At 41.4% G+C, this 18,753-nt stretch overlaps 1 protein-coding gene across 2 annotated transcripts in view; it reads left to right on the top strand.

Annotated features, from left to right (window-relative positions):
• The first annotated feature begins 6,824 nt into the window (after positions 1-6,824).
• Positions 6,825-18,753, top strand: part of GLP2R (glucagon like peptide 2 receptor) — a 41,543-nt gene continuing 29,614 nt past the window's right edge. Inside the window, exons 1-3 of one of the 2 annotated variants that reach the window (XM_071816550.1) lie at positions 6,825-6,966; positions 10,569-10,638; positions 15,930-16,023. In XM_071816550.1, coding sequence (XP_071672651.1) covers positions 6,839-6,966; positions 10,569-10,638; positions 15,930-16,023 — 292 coding nt within the window. In that variant the 5' untranslated portion in view covers positions 6,825-6,838. Of the gene's footprint in view, positions 6,967-10,568; positions 10,639-15,914; positions 16,024-18,753 lie in introns of both variants that reach the window. The other variant, XM_071816549.1, reaches the window with a different exon arrangement.

Genomic DNA, 18,753 nt, shown 5'->3' with positions numbered 1-18,753 from the left:
CAGCTAAGACAGATCCTCTTCAAATTCTTAATATTTCAAGAAATTTTACCAGCAGAAGTAAACAGAACATCGAGGAAAAGCTCACTTCTTGCTGTGTAAGCCTCCTTAATACTGCACATGCCAAACCCCAAAGGAATATTAGTAAAAGTGAATACTTGTGATTATTGGGAGAAGGCAGATTGCTAAGAGCAGACAAAACAGCCTAAAGAATCAAATAAAGCTCACTCCCCTTCTTTGGAAACAGACACAACAGTGGATCATGAGGTTTGGTGAGATACAGGAGAAATAGGGCTTTTTTTGAGCAATTAGTAGAACTGGTGGTAACAGAGATTTTGAACTAATTAGACATCTTGCAGGAAAGTCATTCAGAAGAAAGGAGATATTCCAGCAGGTTCTCAGAGTTCATGAGCAGCGAAGTTTGGGGACTGCCCTCTGGACTACAGGGTCTTCAATTTGCGTAAAAGTTAATTGTAAAGAGGAACGAATCATCTACCAGCTGTTGGGTATTCTAAAAGAAATGCTGTGGAAAAAATAGAGTAGCCAGGGCTTTAGATTAGACATGAAGAAAATATTTAGAATGATATGAATTAGATTACATTTGCTAAGAAGGTAACATAAACTTCAGTACAGAACAGAGAGGGTTTTGGTTGGTTGGTCTTTTTGTTGTTGTGTTTGGTTTTTTGGTTGGTTGGTTTGGTTTTGGTTTTGGTTTTGGGGTGGTTTGGGTCTTTTTGGTGGTGGTTTGGGCTTGGTGATTTATTTGGGACAAATATCTGTCAGGAAAGGATGAGTTGAGAGTTGAGCCAAGAGTTGAGCCTAATGCAGGTTGGGGTGATGCTTTTTACACTTCCATAAAATCAAGCAAAACTGGAGTGTTTCCCCATCTGGACTATAAATTGTATTTGCTAAAGCCCTTGGATGTTAGGCCTGGTGTTCACATTTACCACTTCCCTCTAGGAAGATTGTGCAGAAACTGGACTAGAGAAAGAGTAGAGCAGTAAGTGGTATGGGGCCTTAGAAATAGGTGTGAAGTCATATGATATGTGTCTCGTTTATTTTAGAGAAGATGCAGAGATGTGATAGTTGTTTTCCACCACACTGAGACTTCTGCAGAAAGAAAGAAAATTATTTCTCCCCCAGTATCACAGTGAGATGTTCAATAAAATTGATTTACTTAGCTAACAAAAATGAGATTGACAAATAAACTAAATGTATGAGTATGTTGAAGAGAAGAAGGTATAATATAAAATCTTAAATTCATGAATAAAGGCACAACAATGACAAATGCATGATTACTAAATCCTGAAAGATTAGGATTAGGATCAAAGCTCAACATTTTGACAAAGACAATCTTGAGATTAATCCTTTGCCATCTGCTAGGTGTTTGACTTGCAACTAGGTGCCATTCTGAAAGATAATCTTTCAGCAAATAGAAATCACTTCGGACTCTAAAAATTCCTGACCACATGAAGCACAGTGGCATGTGTTCCTCAAGAAATTATGGTAAATAACCAGTCTGATTGCTTCTGGCTCTGAAATTGAAAACTCCATGAAACATTGTTCATGTTACCCGTAACTGCTGTTTTTACTGCATCATTCCTCCATAACAATTCTATAAGACAGAATCGCTGAGCACTTCAGGCTGTAAGAACCATCAGAAGTCTCTGGTCCAACCTTCTCCTGCTCAACACACATTCAACACTGACTTCAGGCCAGATTCCTCAGATTGGACCAGGGACCCTCTGAAGATTCTTCCAAACTGGATTTACCTAGGATCCTGTGATTAAATAGCACTGGATTAAGAAGTAAAATGCAGAAAATGAAAGGCAATTTTAGTGTCGATTCTCTACGAATAATTATTCAGTAATATTTTATTCCCTCTTAAGAGTGCTATTTCAGTTTGGCTATTACTTTCATACTTAGCAGGTCGGAAATTTAAAAAATCAAGTTATTTGGAAGAGTGTGTTACTCTTTTTTTCTTTGACAATCAACCTGACAATGAAAATAAAAATTTCAAAATTAAAATAGTAAAGTTTTAAATAGTAAGAACTATACATATAAAACATAAAAATAATCATATTAATTGAAAATAATATTTCCCATTTAATTTTGCTGCATCTCATATTGTTAGTGTCTCCATAAATATTGTAATACTTTTGAAATTCGGCCACTTTTATTAATTTTCATGTGGAAGTCTAGCAATGATGCATTTTCTGGAGGTGATAAATTGAGATCCTTAACTGTACCTGCTAATACGGTGACTACGGCAGAAAAGGCGTTGATCTTTAGCCCATCAATGACAGTACTGTAGTAGCACATTTCTATTGACATAAGAATGGCTCCCATCAGAAGCAAAACAATGTACAGAAGCTCTGCTACAATAGACAGCCATAAAACCCCTGGAAAACCAAATCAATAGCACTGATGTTATAAACAGTCATTTAGTATTTTCACAATTTCTTTCTTCTTTATTTACACTGTTCACACATTAAACAAAAGCTCAAAGACTGTGAGGATGCTACTATAACATCTACAGGAAGAATTCAATGTCAACGGACACCTTCAATTATAATTCTCTTTACCGATTTGACCGTTTATTGGAAGAGCACTTGCACGTTCCTGCTGTATACTTAAGAAGCTACGGTACAAGGTGTGGCACTACACCTTTATACTCAGTCAGTACCCTGAAATTACCAGGAACCAAAATTAATATAAAAAGAATTACTTCACAATTACCTAGTTGTTGACACAATTACCAAGTTGTTGACTTGAACAGAAGCCCTATGGGGAGAGGCTGAGGGAGCTGGGCTTGTTCAGTCTGGAGCAGAGGAGGCTTAGAGCTGAGCTCAGCACTCTCTAGAACGACCTGAAGGGCAGTTCTAGCCAGGGGGGATTGGGCTCTTCTCCCAGGCAGTCAGCAATAGGACAAGGGGGCATGGGCTTAAACTTAAATTTAGGCTGGAGATTAGAAAGCAATTCTGTGCAGAGAGAGTGGTCAGCATTGGAATGGCTGCCCAGGGAGGTGCTGGACTCACCGGCCCTGGAGGTTTTTAAACTGAGATTGGCCATGGCACTTAGTGCCATGATCTGGTCAATGGACTGGAGTTGGACCAAGGGTTGGACTGGATGATCTCTGAGGGCTTTTCCAACCCAGTCCATTCTGTGATCATGACTGCTGAGTCCAGCGAGAAGTGTAGCAAAACGAAACCGTGTTAACCAGCTAACAAACTGCAAGGCCACGCACAGTCACATGGCCTCAGATTAATAAAATCTTCCCCATGGGTTAATTTTCCACCTTGACTTTTTGGACAGAGGAACCCTCACGAGCCCGGTCACTGTCCAGGTTTACTGAGGTTCATTGGTAATTCATCTCTTTCTGGGTATCTGTTAATTACAACTTGTGCAAGAAGTTAATGTTCCCATTCAAGTTTCTCATCCTGCTGCTTTACTATTAGTGAACTGAAGTCCCAGAGTCAGGAGCAGGAGGTCTTGTGTCCAGTTCGTAGCAAGAACCAGACAACAACCTTCCCAAACCCTTTTTAAAAACAAATGTGTGTCCTGAGACATCTGGTTGTGGGTTCAAATAGTGATTTCATGTGAAGGTATATGCTAACAATCATAACTTAAAAATAGAAACATTCGTAAGACACATAACTGATTACTAAACACTTCATACAGCAGTAAACGATTTTTGTGTGGTAAACAACCCCTACTGCAGGCTTTGATGGTGTCTGTGGAACTTTTCTGATTCAAAGGCTGTTTAGACACTAAACTACTGGGACAGGCTATGTGTGGGGGTTCCTGGACAAGGTTTATTTCTCCAGCAAATCTTTGTCCCAGTAAAAAATTCTGATTTTGCCCAGGAACTCCACATGCTGAATTGCCCAAGAGTGTCGGCTGCTCCAGGCACAGGAGCTTGCATCTTAACATTTTTAATAAGTGAATCATCACTACCTATGCAGTGAACAAGTGTGATAATCCCTGTGTATGACATCTGAGGATGAGTGAGCCTGGTGCATCCTGAGTTCTGTGCACACAGCAGCCCCAGGCACAGGCAGGGCACAAACTCGCTCTTCTCCCGTGCAGGCCAGGAATCTGTTTCTACAGGATTTCACTACCCTTGGGAAGCTTTCCAGTGTTGTTACCAGGTACCCAGATGCTGTCTAAGGTGTCTTCACCTGACCTGCGGGTGCCTGTGGCATTTGCTGTTGCTGTTTGTCAGTTTCAGCACTATGTCCACTCTGGTTTCGCGTGTGAGGAGCTCTCAGGGCAGGGCCCAAAATCCATCCCACCTTTCTGAGGATCATGTCTGTGTGACTAAGAAACACATCTCATTTAGATTCTTTTTCTCTCTTTCTATAAAAGTCTTGCCATATTGGTGCACGGTGACAAGCTGCGGCAGAGGGCAGGAGGACTAGCCTGCAGATACCGAGTCTTTCTTCTTCCCCAAGGGGCTGAAATTGCGTATCCAGGAAAGCACTCCAGTCCCAGCATCCTGGACATGCAATTTCAAGCCCCTGGGGAAGAAGGTAGAGTTCTTTTTTTGTGTCTCAGCCACTTGCAGAGTGAATGACCCAACCACATCAGTGACAGGTTCACACTGCGGGGCAGGTGGGGATTCCTTAACGGCATCTGCAGGCGTGTTTTATAAGAACATGAACCGCTCTTTGAAAGGAAGAGGGCAAATCTCTGCTTTCAGGAGAGTCAGAATGCCGCCTTACAGCTGCGGGTGAGGCACAGGGAGGGCATCCAGGCTGCCGTTGAGGTTGGTTTGGTCCACAAGATGTGGACCGAATGCAGCCTGTGGTCTGAGCACCACAGACCGCACGGTGCAAACCACAGAATTCCTGAACCTGTGAAAACGGAGCAATGAGGAAAGAGGGGGCGAAGCCAAGTCTTGACTTCCAGTACCCGTGTTCAAAGTAACTTTAAGAAAGGTTTGGATTCAAATAGAGTGTTTTCCAAAGACATAGATTCTTATTTTAAGTCATGTGGACTTCATTTTGAAGTTGAAAAACTAAATAAATATGTAAAACTGTGTGGGGTTAAAGCAGGCAATTTTGTTATCTAAATACAGGTGTTTTGGTTTATATCGATAAACATGACCAGGAAAGTTTTATTTATGCAAACAAAATACCTCGATCAGAAGCTGGAGTCAAACTGATGAAGCTTCTACATTTCTCACCTAAAAAAAGCCAAAATTTATTTTAAAATAAAATTCAGGATAATTTTGTATTCTGTAGTGTTCTAAAGAAATAGATTAATAGAAGGCAGAAAATACAAAATCTGTCATAAAAGCACAAACTAAGATGATGATGAGAAATTATCTCTGATATACGTTAGTACACGCAGAGTCCCTATGTACATGGGCCTGCTCCTGGGACTAAGCTAGAGAATTATTCCAGACTTTTTCAAGATGGAGACAGATTCTGGGAGACTTAAGGCTGTCAATTGATTTCCAAAAGATTGTAGCTGTCAAAGCCAGAATGGGAAAGCAATACTTTCCTTTGAAAGACCGTCAGCCTGTGTGCCGCCTTCCCTGTGAAGGCAGACGCTTTCTCCTCACCGCAACAGGGCTGCTGCTTGCACGATTTCTTCTAAGCTGGATTCCAATTGCTTTCTGTAAGCTTTGATTTTCAAACCCATATGACCTCCTGACCCCCACACAGATGTTGTGAACAAAGCTCTTGGAATTAATTCTGCTCTGCACTGGAAATAAAAGGTGGTTTTTCCATGTACTAACTGCACCAAGGGGGAAAACAAGAACTGCCTTAGCAATGCACAAATTAAACAACCCCACTATCCAAAGCAATCACCACCTGAAAGACATCTCCTGGAGATGTATTTTGCTCTGATCTTTGACATTTACTCTCTTAAAATTGTATAACTTTCAAGACCTTCTGGTAGAACTGGACTCTTAGGATAGGTGACTGCAAAAATATTTGCATTTTATAGCACAGATGAGAGCTGATTTTACTTCTCTGAAGTTTTTTTCTAGTTGTCATTTGTAAACTGATCAGGACAATAAGGGAAAAAAGGCTAGTGCTGATCTGGATTTACAATAAACTCCCTGTTTCTTGAACCAGCTAAACAATTCTCTAATGCAAAGATCCAAAGTTAACTCAAACCTTCCTTTAATGGTAAGCTACTTTTACTCCACCAACATTTACATGGCAGAGTAAAACTCAATTATCACCACTCATGACTAGAAAGTCTCCGAATTGTGTTTTAGCAGGGTGAAAATAATCTTGTTCTGTTCTGATTTATCAAAGTTGAGATTGTAGTAAGAAAGTAGAAATACCTGTGCTCAAGAGGAAATCCGCAGAATAACTTGGGTCTCACAGTTTTAATTGCTCAAATGTTGTGTAAAACAAGCAAATGATAAAATAAAATTGTGCTTTTTATGTTGTCATAGGGGATTGTAAGCAATCATGGAAGGTAAATATGTTCATTTTTGCCTAAGGGGCTAAAAACATCTGAAAAATAAAATGCTTTCTTGTTAAAGTAATTTAACTTACTGCTCTGATTAAAATAATAATATTTTTTTTAAATAAAAATAACTTCATCTGTACTACAATCTGTCAATCTAAAGTTCTTTGCAGAATTTATTAGGATTTTTAGGCATTGACTAGATCCTACCCTCCGGGATCCCCCTTCCCAGAGAAAAGTAACTTTTAAAGGTCACATTTTCCTTTAAATTACATACACACTATTGCAGCAAAGAGGAGGGAGACACCGACTAAGTAGGAAGAACTCTGATTACTTTTTAAAGTAGATTTATATGGTTTTACTCACCTCTTTCGTTTATAATTTCTTCACAGGAATACCAAATCCCAGCATGAAACTTTCGGTCAACGAACTTGTCATCTCCTGTCTCCCAGATATACTGCACGGCGTTGCTGCTGTTGGCATCGGGGCTGTTGAAGCGGATGCAGTGATCCCCTTTGTTCTGTCCCGTACAGAAAGGTTTGGCAACTTTTCTCGTCCCTTCACACCAGTGACTGCTACTGAATGCTGTAATAGAGAAGACTAGAGAGAGAAAACTGAGCGAAAACGCTGCTGAGGCTCTCGGCCATCTGTCTGCAGCTGGGACTGACGCTGGCATCCTCCTCTGTCAGTTACCCTAGTTACCCTTTTACAAAATATATCTGCCTGGTGAAACACCTGCCTGTATTTACCAGCCCATTCCAGTCCTCTCAGGAAATCGTACCAGCTGAGTAGTTAGGATAGAAAGCAGAGATATGGGCATGACCAGAAATCATGTGGCTGGAGAGATTAAGGATATAGGACAGTGTTGTTTGGCAGCGATGTCTTGTGAAAGAAATATGAGGAGGTGAGACAATAAATTATAATGTGCACCATGAATCACGGGAGTAAAGATACACGGAACACAGGAGCGTTGGAAGTACCCCAATATGTGCTCAGAAAGGGTTTTTTGTACAAACAGAATATGCATATTTACCTTGGTCAGCAGATGGAGTCTGATGGAACTTTTTAATTTTCAGCTAAGAAATAAGTAAAATCTTGCCATTCTAAATGCTCCTGTAACACTGAACACTGATTAAATTGAATACAGTTGGGAATCTTACTGTAAAGAAGGTCTTACGGAGATAGGACCAGTTGCTAAGTTAGAGCATTTCACAGCATCGCAGCACTTCCTGAGGCCGCTGGGAAGGTGATTGTACCTGTTCAAAGTTCCACCGGTGACGAATGAAAGTCATGGGTTATGTGAATTTGCTGTTGATGGGCTTCTGAGTGCTGTCCAGTGTGCCCCCACGAATACATAATAGAAATTTCACCAAGCTTAGGTGAAACAGTGGAGGAAAAGCTGAATTATCCTCATTTTGTCTGCCCATCTATTTTTTCTGTGAAATATATATATGTATTTTTTTTTTCCCTTTTCATCTAAGAAACACTTCCCACCTTGACATGTTATATATGTTACTCTTTGTTGCTGTTTGGTAATGCAAAAAAGTGCTGCAAAGGACCGGAAGTAACAGGAGTGTCGGTAAATGATTGTTTCGTTTTACAAGTGTAAGGTCAAAACACATCTCCTAAGGGATAGTGGTACCACAGGACACACACTGAAGTCACATATATATCTCTTAATGAAAATAATTCTGACTTTTAAGACAGCTCTCTACCCGGAAGTTGTCAGGGTTGGAGAAGCATGTGACAAGTTCCAGCATGAAACTCAGAGAGAGAGGATAAATATCTGCTTTAGACTGCTATGAAGATCTCAGCTTGAAGAGGTGGCCAGTTGCAGGGTGAAAGACCAAGGAGGTATCTGGACTAAAAGGACAGAGCAAACCTCACAACCCAAAACTTAGACTGTAGATTGAACCAGGAGTCATTTTTCCCTACAGCTTTGTGTTACTGTATTGTCGCAAGGATGTAGTACTCGTGAACTCTGCCTGAAGGCCCTGTGCATTGACACTGCTTCTGGACAGCATCACCCAGCAAGTCTGAGAAATGGATCAGGGAGGCAGGGAAGTCCTGTTAAGGCTTAAACACTAAACACTTAAACACGTTACAACATGTTCCTATTCCCAGGAGTAATCTGCACAGGACTGTATTCAAGGATATTTTAAGTCTTGTGAAAACACTGTCCAAAGGCAGTTGAGTTCACCTGGGAATAACACTGACACCTCTTCAATATGTACCAACTTTAGTTTCATGCCCATTATAAAATTTAACCAGCATACATGTCATAGCACTGTTGTCTTCTTTGACTAAAAAGAACTTGTACTAGGCTATGAATCAGTCTTTGGAGGCTTCAGAAAAAACTCTGTCAATTGATATCTTCTGGTTGACGACTGCAGTCTGAGATTCTCACTGAGCCAGTTTTCTACTTGTGACCTATCAATGCTGGTACCATAAACTCAATTTGCTGTGTAAGAATGCTGTCAGAATAGGAGAAATGTATTGCATGAACATTTCATAGAATCACATTGTTAGGGTGGAAGGGACCTCTGCAGATCCCCAAGCCCAGCCCTGCTCATGCAGCTTCACCAGAGCAGATCACACAGGTGGGTCCAGGCGGGTTTGAATGTCTCAGAGAAGGAGACTCCACACCCGCTCTGGGCAGCCTGGGCCAGGCTCTGGCACCTCCCAGCAAACAAGTTTCTGCTCATGTTCAGATGGAGCCTCCTGTGTTTCAGTCTGTGCCCGTTGCCCCTCACCCTGGCGTTGGGCACCACTGAACAGAGTCTGCTCCATCCTCTGACACCCACCCTGAGATATTGATCCATTGATCAGATCCCTCTCAGCTTCTCTTCTCCAGGCTGAACAGTCCCAGCTTTCTCAGCCTTTCCTCAGAAGAAAAACGCTCAGACCCCTCAGCGTCTTTGTAGTCACCGCTGGACTCTCTCGAACAATTCCTTGTCCTTCTTAAACTGGGGAGCCCAGAACTGGACACATCTCCAGATGTGGCCTCACCGGGGCAGAGCAGAGAAGGAGGATTCGCCTCCTTTGACCTGCTGGTCACAGTCTATTTAATGCATGCCAGGATACCATTGGCCTTCTCGGCCACAAGGGCACATTGTTGACTGGGGTTGAGGGGCTGTGCTGCAGTGTGTGTTTGCCGCTGTCTGGCGTTGCAAGCTGTGTCACTGCTGGCCTGCGCAGTCCCAGCGCCGCACCTCTGCCTGTTCTCCATCTTTGCTGCTCAGGATGCCTGTGGCTTCTTTCTGGGAAAGGCACGAACCATCCTTCGGTACAAAGCTGCAAGTCGCGTTTCTCCTGACATGGAGGAGGCAGCACCTCCTTGACTCTCCATATTGCCAACTCAAAGCACGACAACTGTAAACTAGACCCTAGAATTATGTTATAAATGGTTTTATTCCCTGATCCTGTATAACACGTATATTTAATAATGTTTTCAGGCTTTTCTCTGCGCCTAGAAAAAAAAACCCACTGAATGTCACAAGGGTTGTAGTAAAACTTTAACTGCTGGTAACGTCATTTTTTGTACATTTAGCTTCTTCCTGATCCTGCGCTGACTGCATATTTGACAAAATATGATCAGAAAGGGTAAAAAGAGACATTATTGAGCTTCTTCCTAACAGCCATCTAGATTCAGCCAGCTTGCTACACACAGTTTTCCTGTGTTCTAGGGCATTTTTTAATGGTTTCACGAGGTGTGTATAAATATATATATGTATTTATGGAGCTGGATTGCATTCTTGCAAACCACTGGCAAAATTCCCATGGAGCTTCAAGAGAACAGGATCAGCCCTTTAATGTTTTAATAGTTTTCTGGCTTCTTATTGGCTGCAAGGCAAGCTACAGTAAGCAGGCTCTCCGTGAAGTTTAGAGTAAGTTCTCTCTGCCTTTAATGAGAAAAAACAAAGTGTATTTGGAGCCTAGCAAGCCTAGACACTTTAGTAGACTTCCCCACTAATTTGTAAGAAGATTCTTAAAAGAGTTGCACTCATAAAAGAAGGCATTTTTACTTTTTTCCAACAGGACAGGGTGATATAACTGATCCATAGTAGAGTGAAATAGCAGCATATTGGAGACAGATTTATTAGAATGTGCATGGTGACACTTTTTGGTCTCTGTTCCAGCATGGGATTGTGGTCCAGAATATCTCCTGCACCGGCCAGCTCTGTCATCATATTATTTCTAGTGAAACAGGTAAGCTAATTCAATACTTAATAATAGACACTGTAAAAATGGGTTCCTATCACGTAACATTTTAACCTTCACAAACAGCATGTTTGTTTCAAAAATAGTTCTGACATAACAGTTTATATTTATTAAAAATTAGTCATGAGAAAGGTTGACTGAGAAGCTCGAGTTCTGTAGTAGAACTCACTCTGATTAGGTAATTTATTACAGTTTTCTATTAATGCTCATTCATACAGTTAACAGATTGTGTTGCATCCATTTATACAATCTCTTGCCATACTAATATTGAATTGTATTTATTTTTCAATTTTCCTACCAGATATCAATACTATCGCAAATAATGTTTATTTTCTACTAGTTTTCCCAGGTTCTGAACCCAGCTTCGCTTTATTTCTTGCTTTGTTTCTGGTTTCTTTCTTTTGGCCTTCGACAAGTACGAGGGGTGAGCACTGAATCTCACATTTGTGAAGTCTCATGTTACTGGTTTCATTCTGCACCTCAGCTTCTTATAGAAGGCTGATAAATCTCTATGTGATTTCTACTTTCATCTATTGTAGAGGTCTACTAAAATATTCACTTTTTCCTAAATATTTTTTAAAATCTGAAAGTTCACTCTTTGTCTATGTTGTCTTATCATTTGGACGAGTTTTAGGTATTTAATGACAAAATATCTCAATGTAATTAACTTCAAGGGAATTTTCATGCATGCTTTTAATCATTATTATTTATTTTGGATATCAACCCTGATTTCAATAGATTAAAAGAAATACAAAGATGTAGTAAATCTCAATTCATCTGAATAAAATTAATATACAGATTTAGAGTACATTTCTATGAAATAAGTATACATGAGAATAAGTGTAATTGACAGGCTTACTTTAAACTGAAAGTAATATTTCTATGCGCTTGTACTCCATTTCCCTGAGTTACTAAGGAAGTAGGTTTGCATGTGTATGTGCTGTAGAGACTATAATGGTTTTCCTAACTTTTTTGTGAAGAAAAAGTTACCAGGAGACGCATATTCTCTTTTTCACTAATAGAAATGTAAAGCTTCTGTCACATAAATGAATATAGAACTGAAACAACCCTTGGGTTTGTGAGACATCTTCAGTCTGCAGGAGACCTCAACCGAAGCACTGGTTCTATCAACACGAGCACGAAATCTCACCTTTACTTCCATGAGATTAAACTTTACAAGACTATGAATGACAGTGAATCACTTTACCATAGGATTCCTTGTAGGATAATTTGTGTGAAGAAATATGTGTTAAATTTCTTTATATTTTTTAACAAGAAAGAAAAAAATATTGTTATTTCTTAACAATCACTATATCCATATTTTCTAGCAAAAAACATATAGATATACAGACAAAAAAATATAACTCAGAATAAACCCAGATCGTGGCTGAAATAATAGGTAAATATTTAACCTCTTATTTCTAGTTTATAACTAAATTGAAGATTTTTTCTGTCCATGATAGCATAGCCTGAGTAAACAGAAACATTTCATCTCATCTCACCATTAGTTTAGTATAAGAAATTAAAAGGGTGAAATCCTCATTATACTATGGTCACTATGGTCTGTTTGCAAGCTTGAAGGTTTATTAGTATAACGCACGTCCTAAGACAGAGCTTCAGGCAGCGTTCTCTGCTGCTTCCAGCGTATTTTTAAACAGCGGTGTCATCTCGGTGCCGCTTCTGAGCTCTGGGCAAACCAGATGGATTGAAAGATCCTTGCAGGGAAGTTCCAGTGCAGGTGAACTTTGCTGTGAGCAAAGCTCCAGGCTGGGGGGCTGAGATGGTTCATTTGCTACCAGGGAAACTTCAGATGACCTGGAGAAATGAAATGTCCAGTGTGGGGCAGAAAGTCACAGACTTTCTGAGCTTCTGTCTTGGACATGGGAGGTTAATTTCTTCTGGGCTGTTTCAATGCTGGTGGGTGAAACAAAGTGGAACTTACCACTGACATGGAAAGCCATGTTGAGCTGTATGTTGCCACTGCTTGAGATCGCAGTAAATTTACCTGAAAGCTTGTTTTTTTCCATTGCTGAACATGCATTGTGTCTAAATTTTGATAGCACCGAGCAGCCCAAAACTTAGATCGTAATAAAAACCTCGCTGGGATCTGTAATCACAAATGCATGTAAGATGCAGAAAGCAATTAGTCAGTTCTCCTCAGAGCAGACCCACGGGACTGAGCCTTCTCCCACACGTGGCAAAAGCAGGAAAAGCCCCCCCAATATGAGCAGTGGTTGCTGTGCTCCTCACATTGACCCGGACTGCAAACCCTCCTCTTTCTAAGACACCCCGCTCCACTCTCTGAAGAATAATAATCACATAGATGTAAGACACAAAGGCAAGTGTTGAATGCTTTTCACTTAGTTCAGCAGACACATCAACAAGGTGTCTCGCTTCCTTAATTTCCCTTTCACTCTTCAGGCTGGTCTCGTTCCCAGCTTGCCTGGACAGTGGCAATGGCGATCCAGTGCACGTAATGCAGAAGAACCCTAACAATGTCCCACTGCAGTCTTCTGTCTGGGGCACCTGCATCAACCCCTTTCAAACCAAAAAGGGAAAGAAAGCTGATTTTCCTCATTCTTTAGCCTTTCTCTATACATAGGTCCTTACAGATTTTCCCAGGAGTGGAGACGAATGCAGCCACGAACACAAGCTTGCATGGTGCCCGCTCTGCAGAGGGGTTCATGCTTCTCTGTGATCTAAAGGTCCCTCATTAACTGGTCATTGTCTGCTCCCCTGCTAATTTCCAATCATCTGCACATTTTTTTAATTAATCATTTAAATTATTTTATGTGTTTTTCTAACTATATTTCAAATTAACTTTTGAGGTCAGCTGACAGCTCTTAATTTTTTGTCAGGTGCAGTTCTGACGTTATACAGACTTTTTCCATCAGAAAGTCTTATGGTAGAAAACCGAGTGTCTCCCAGATATCTATATCACTAGGGACGAGGTGTTGCCCATCTGACCCTGCCTGCAACTCTGCAGAAACCAGGGACTAGTGTTGTGAAACTGTCATTTATGCCCCAAATCCTCCTCACTCTTGTTGACTGAGCTCCTTCCTGACTGTATATCCATCTCATCTCCAGGAATGGAGCCAAACAAGCAGCCAGGTAGCGACTGTGAGGCTTCCCTTGTATTTCCTTGGCTGTTCAGTGCATTTGTTTATTAGAAACCAAAGTGTTGGCCCTTAAACCAAGCAGTCGTTTCTACAAATGCATCATCTCCATGTCTTTGCCTCTTCAAATGAGGTTCAGTGACCCAGGAGTGTCTGAAGAATCTCCCCTGGCTCCCAGCATTTTGAGGCCTACATGAGGAAAATGTCAAGATGCTTTTTATTTTGGAAACATGCATTCCTTTCTCATGGCTGCTGTAAATATTGTCTCTTATCTTGCAAGCCCATCAGAGGAAGAATAATTATAGTGTTTCTGCTCCCTGGAATTTAAAGTAGGGTGTCTGGAAATTAGCTGAGAGACTAAAAGCAGAGTATTGGGCAGGCAACGTTTTGCACAGGAAAAACAGGCATGAAAGAGTGGCCTCATGTAACAGCTAGCTAATAATCTCCAGTGTTCTTGGTTTTGAAAGGAAATAAATATGTTTTTCTTTCTTTTTCAAAATAACATAGGTTCAAATAAAAAGGTAGAACTGAAGTTCATAGTCAGAGATTTTCTTCAATATTGATCTCAGCCCTTGGCACATCACCAGGCTCAGAGAATCTCAGGTGGTAAAGGCAGTTTCCAAAAAGGGTTTAGTCCAGACAAAGAGAAATTATTTTTCCCTGGAGAGCTGAAAAGCGTCCTTTGGTATAAAGATTGTTGCTTGTTAGAAAAATTACATTTAGTCTGCTCTCCGAAATGTGATCATTACAACTGGTAACATTTTCAACCAGTAGTGAATTTTTGGTGACCTAAAACTAGAGGTTCTTTGACTGCTCGCTTGCCCCTGGCCTCTCAAGGCCCTGCTTTCAGGAGGCCAGCTGGCACATTACACAGAGGCTGCTTAGGCTAATGTTCTTTTCCCTGAATAAATAATGATCAAGTCATCATGCTGATACTGATCTGTAAGCAGTATCTAGCATTATCCTTGCTCTACTGCTTTCCTCCTAGCTGGGCATTTCTTCAACAGCCCAAATTTAACATGTCACCAAGTAATTTTGCATTCAGCTCTTCTGGTTTAGCTATTCCTTTCCTAAACAGTAGTTATCAGCTATTAAAGGCCTCTGTAGTCAGAGTATTGTGTGATACAGACGTGTCGAAAGGATGGATATTTTCAGAGAGCAAGTTAAAATATAAAAGTCCCCTCGGGACAGTTGCAGCCCTTACATTAATAAGGTGTATCTATGCCACAGATGTCTACCACACCCTAAACACATCCGTCATTATTTTATATATATATATACGTATGTATTTTTTTTTAACAGCAGATCACATTGACTATTAGAAGTATTTTTGTCAGTGGAGATAAATTCTCTTACCTGTTCTAGCAACTGTTGGTCTGCATCTCCGGTCTCACCCTTTCATGCCAACATCTAGGTCTCATTCCTTTCTGCTTATCTGCTTCCTCATGCTAAGAGAGCAACTCCAGGTCAGCAGTCCGAGCAGGGCTCCTCAGCCTTTTCCCTTATTCCCTATTTGAACATCACTGACAATCCCCTCAACCTCTATGTTTCTTCTTCGTGTTTCTGTGGCTGCAGTGTCATCAGCGTCTTAAAATGCAGCAATCCTCTCTCCAACAACCTGTCAGCATTTGGCCATCAGAGCATGCACCCATTTAGACACCAACACACTTTTTTGCTTCATTTGTGTTCTCATCCTATCATCACCAGGAAGATAAGGGAGTAGGTGATAGGTCCACTAGGACCCTGTGGATTGAGGGTGGATTGCTCTTGTTTTTAGAAGCAGATAAACACATTTGGGGACAGGAGCTTCCAGAACACAGCACAGGGTGAGTGACCAAAGAGCAAAATCAGAGCAAGGAGCCAGGAGAGGAGAAGGCAGCTCTTGTAATCACGGGATGGTTGATTTCCAGACACCAGAGGGGACGCTGGAGAATTTGTTGTCATTAAACTAACTAAATCAACTAAAGTTGAGCCTGTCTCCAAGGCTGCACTAGTAAAAGGGAGGTTGTTCTGGAAGTGCTTTTATTTTTATTGTCCCTAAATAGATCACACGAACTCTTCCTCTCTTCTCCTCTTAAATTTCTTATAATGGAAATAAACTTGCCACTAAAAGACCACAAGGTTCTAACTGATCTTCCTCATGTTCAGTATTTTCATTCACAGGCCAAAGGATCTCTGCTGGAAAAAACCACTACTGGATGGAACAAATACAAACAAGCGTGCTTGAAAATGCTGCAGGAATCAACTGTAGATACTGGTAAGGAAACAAGCAGCACAATAAAGCAACGTGCTAAGTAACATTGATGAATACACAAATATTCTTTTACTTGCTTTGCAGAAGTGTGAGATCTTTATGAGTTTTAAATGTAGAACAATGAGCTGTGATGAGACATGCAAACATGCAATCATGAAGGTAGTGGCTCTCTTTGTCCTGAAACATTAGGTTCTTATATGGAAAACCAGATCATGTACAGAAATAACCACTGAACAGCTGTTGGTGAGTTACCACTATGGTGTGGCACTGTGTCCCTGGACAAGAGGCAGCTGCTACCAATTTTTGATAAGAACCATGTCCTTTGGATGAAGGACATCAGTTTTCACTTCCTTTTTCAGCCTCAAGGAAGTCAAACCAGTATTCCTGGAAATTATGCTAACCACAGCAGAACAGACTGTCCAGGGAAAATATTTCTCCCATTTCTATACTTTAGGAATGGAACCGCGGTGGACAAGAACCCGAAACACATGAGGCAAGGCAGAGCCTGGTTACTGCCTAATCAAGGCAGCCAGGGAGCTGCTCTCTTCTCAAGGACTGCTTATGCATTTTGTGATGCAGTCATTAGGTTAATAAGCTAAGATAAAAAGACCAGGTTGCCCCATGTTCACCTGGCACATAACCGTTAGTTTAAAGTCTCTCATGTATTCTTTAGTCTCTGTGACTTCTGGATTCTTGGCTGAAGAGCAGTGTAGCTTCAGAGCACAGTGTCTTCTGAAAAGTAACAGGGGGAGGAAATGAGTCCACACTTCTCACCTCTGGTTGAATGCTTTAAGTTTAATGCTGTTTGGTATAAACTCTGCTCAGCTAGATTTTTGTCTTCAGGAAAGGATGACACAAGCTTGGTTTGGGTTGTTGGACAAGTTCAAGGCACAGGTGGGAGAGAGGTGACTGCAGTCACCAAGGAAAGATTAAGAGTCAACTACGCTCTGCATTTTGTACTCACTGGCTATAGGCAAGTTGCTGCTTCTGTGACACACTCATGGTCACCTTGCTTGGTGGCTGCCTCGCCCCAGTAACTGCACAGGGGAACTCCAGGGTATTATGAGCTCTGACTCACTTTGCTAGTGGCCGAAAGATGAATTTATGACATCGTAGTGTGCAACTTTGTCAGCCAGAACATATTGTCTGATTAAGATCAATGGAAGTATTTTTCATCATTTAAAATGCACTTAGAAGTTGGAAATCAACACAAAGCATTGGCCTGGGAACTTAAAACAGGGGCAAGGGGAAAGGTTTTCAAGCTTAAATGTAATATTTTATAAGTTCCTTTAGCTTTTCCCAAAATACTGAAAACTCTAACTTTCTAACTTTCACAAGCCTTTGAAAGGCGAAAGGTACGATACATCCTGCGAGTCAAGGAAACTATTTTTAGTGATTATGTTCAACAACAGACTTCCTCTTCTTTCAACTGGACTTGGAGTTGCTGAGAATGAGCAGTTTGGCTGGGGCACGGCAGTGTGCTGAAGGAATGTCCTCGTGCCATCCCGGCTTCATCACTGACCTGCTCCAGAGGCAGCTGCAACAGCACGAGCCAAGTGCCTCAGCTTGCCCTGCAAAGCTGTAACAGCTGTGGAAACAATAAGCAAATCAAGACCCTGTTCTCATTTCTGACCTGCATCTCCATCGAGAATGTGGTTCAGCTTTCATAGTATCCATGGAGCAGGAAACGCTCACTCCTTCATCCTCAGCTTTTGGGTGCACTTAAAAGCAAAACAGCGTACCAACTATGCAAAGATGGGCCAATACCAGTCAAGGACTACCAGAACTTTGCTAGGGCACACAGAGATGCAGTCAGGAGGTAGGGGCTAGTTTAGAACTGAAATTAGCCAAAGATGTCAAGAACAACAACATACATGGGCAGAGAAACAGGGAAGACAAAGGCTCATTACCAAACCGGGCAGCGAAACCAGTCACTATTAAAGGAGGACCAAGGAAACTACAGGCCCCTTAGTCTTCCTTCAGTCCCTGGGAAAGTAATGGAATGAATCCTCCTAGAAACTGTTACTAACCAAATGAAGCAGGTGGCTGGGTAAAGCCAGCATGGATTTACAAAATACAAATCATACCCAAGCTGATCACCTTCTACAACAAGGTAGCATCTACTGTCAACACGGGGAGAGCAGTGGATGTTGTTTACCTGGAGTTCGGCAAAGCATTTGACACTGCTCCCCAGCCTTCTCCTGTACAACTGGCAAGGCACAAATCGGATGGATGGTGTGAGATAAACCTGTCTCAAACTGGCTAACAGGCTGAACTCAAACAGTGGTGAAAAACGGTTTTGAATCAGGTTGGCAGTCTGTGACACGTGGGATCCCCCAGCAATCGATACCAGGCCCCACGCTGTTCAACATCTTCGTAAATGATCTGGGCACAATTGCTCTTCCCTCATCTACCCAGCCAGCTGTATCATCATAGAAGGCTACCAGGTTGGTCAAACGTGATTTCCCCTTGGTGAATCCATGTTGACTAGTCCTGATAACCTTCTTTTCCTCCAAATGCTTGGAGATGACGTCCAGAATGAGTTGTTCCATCACCTTTCCTTTCCTCTTTTTCCGCTTACTCGGGCTGTGGAGGAGGAGAAAACACAGAAAGGTCAGACAAAGAAGCTGTCATAAATTACAGACTATGTGACTATACTCAGAGAAGCAAGAAGACAGGGTGATGGGGACTGCACAGGGGACAAAAGCTTTTCTGGAAAGCAGGAGAGCTTAC

The sequence above is a fragment of the Patagioenas fasciata genome, chromosome 18 (assembly GCF_037038585.1).
Source record: "Patagioenas fasciata isolate bPatFas1 chromosome 18, bPatFas1.hap1, whole genome shotgun sequence".
In the NCBI taxonomy this organism is placed as follows: domain Eukaryota; kingdom Metazoa; phylum Chordata; class Aves; order Columbiformes; family Columbidae; genus Patagioenas; species Patagioenas fasciata.
This window is presented reverse-complemented; position numbering and strand designations above follow the sequence as displayed.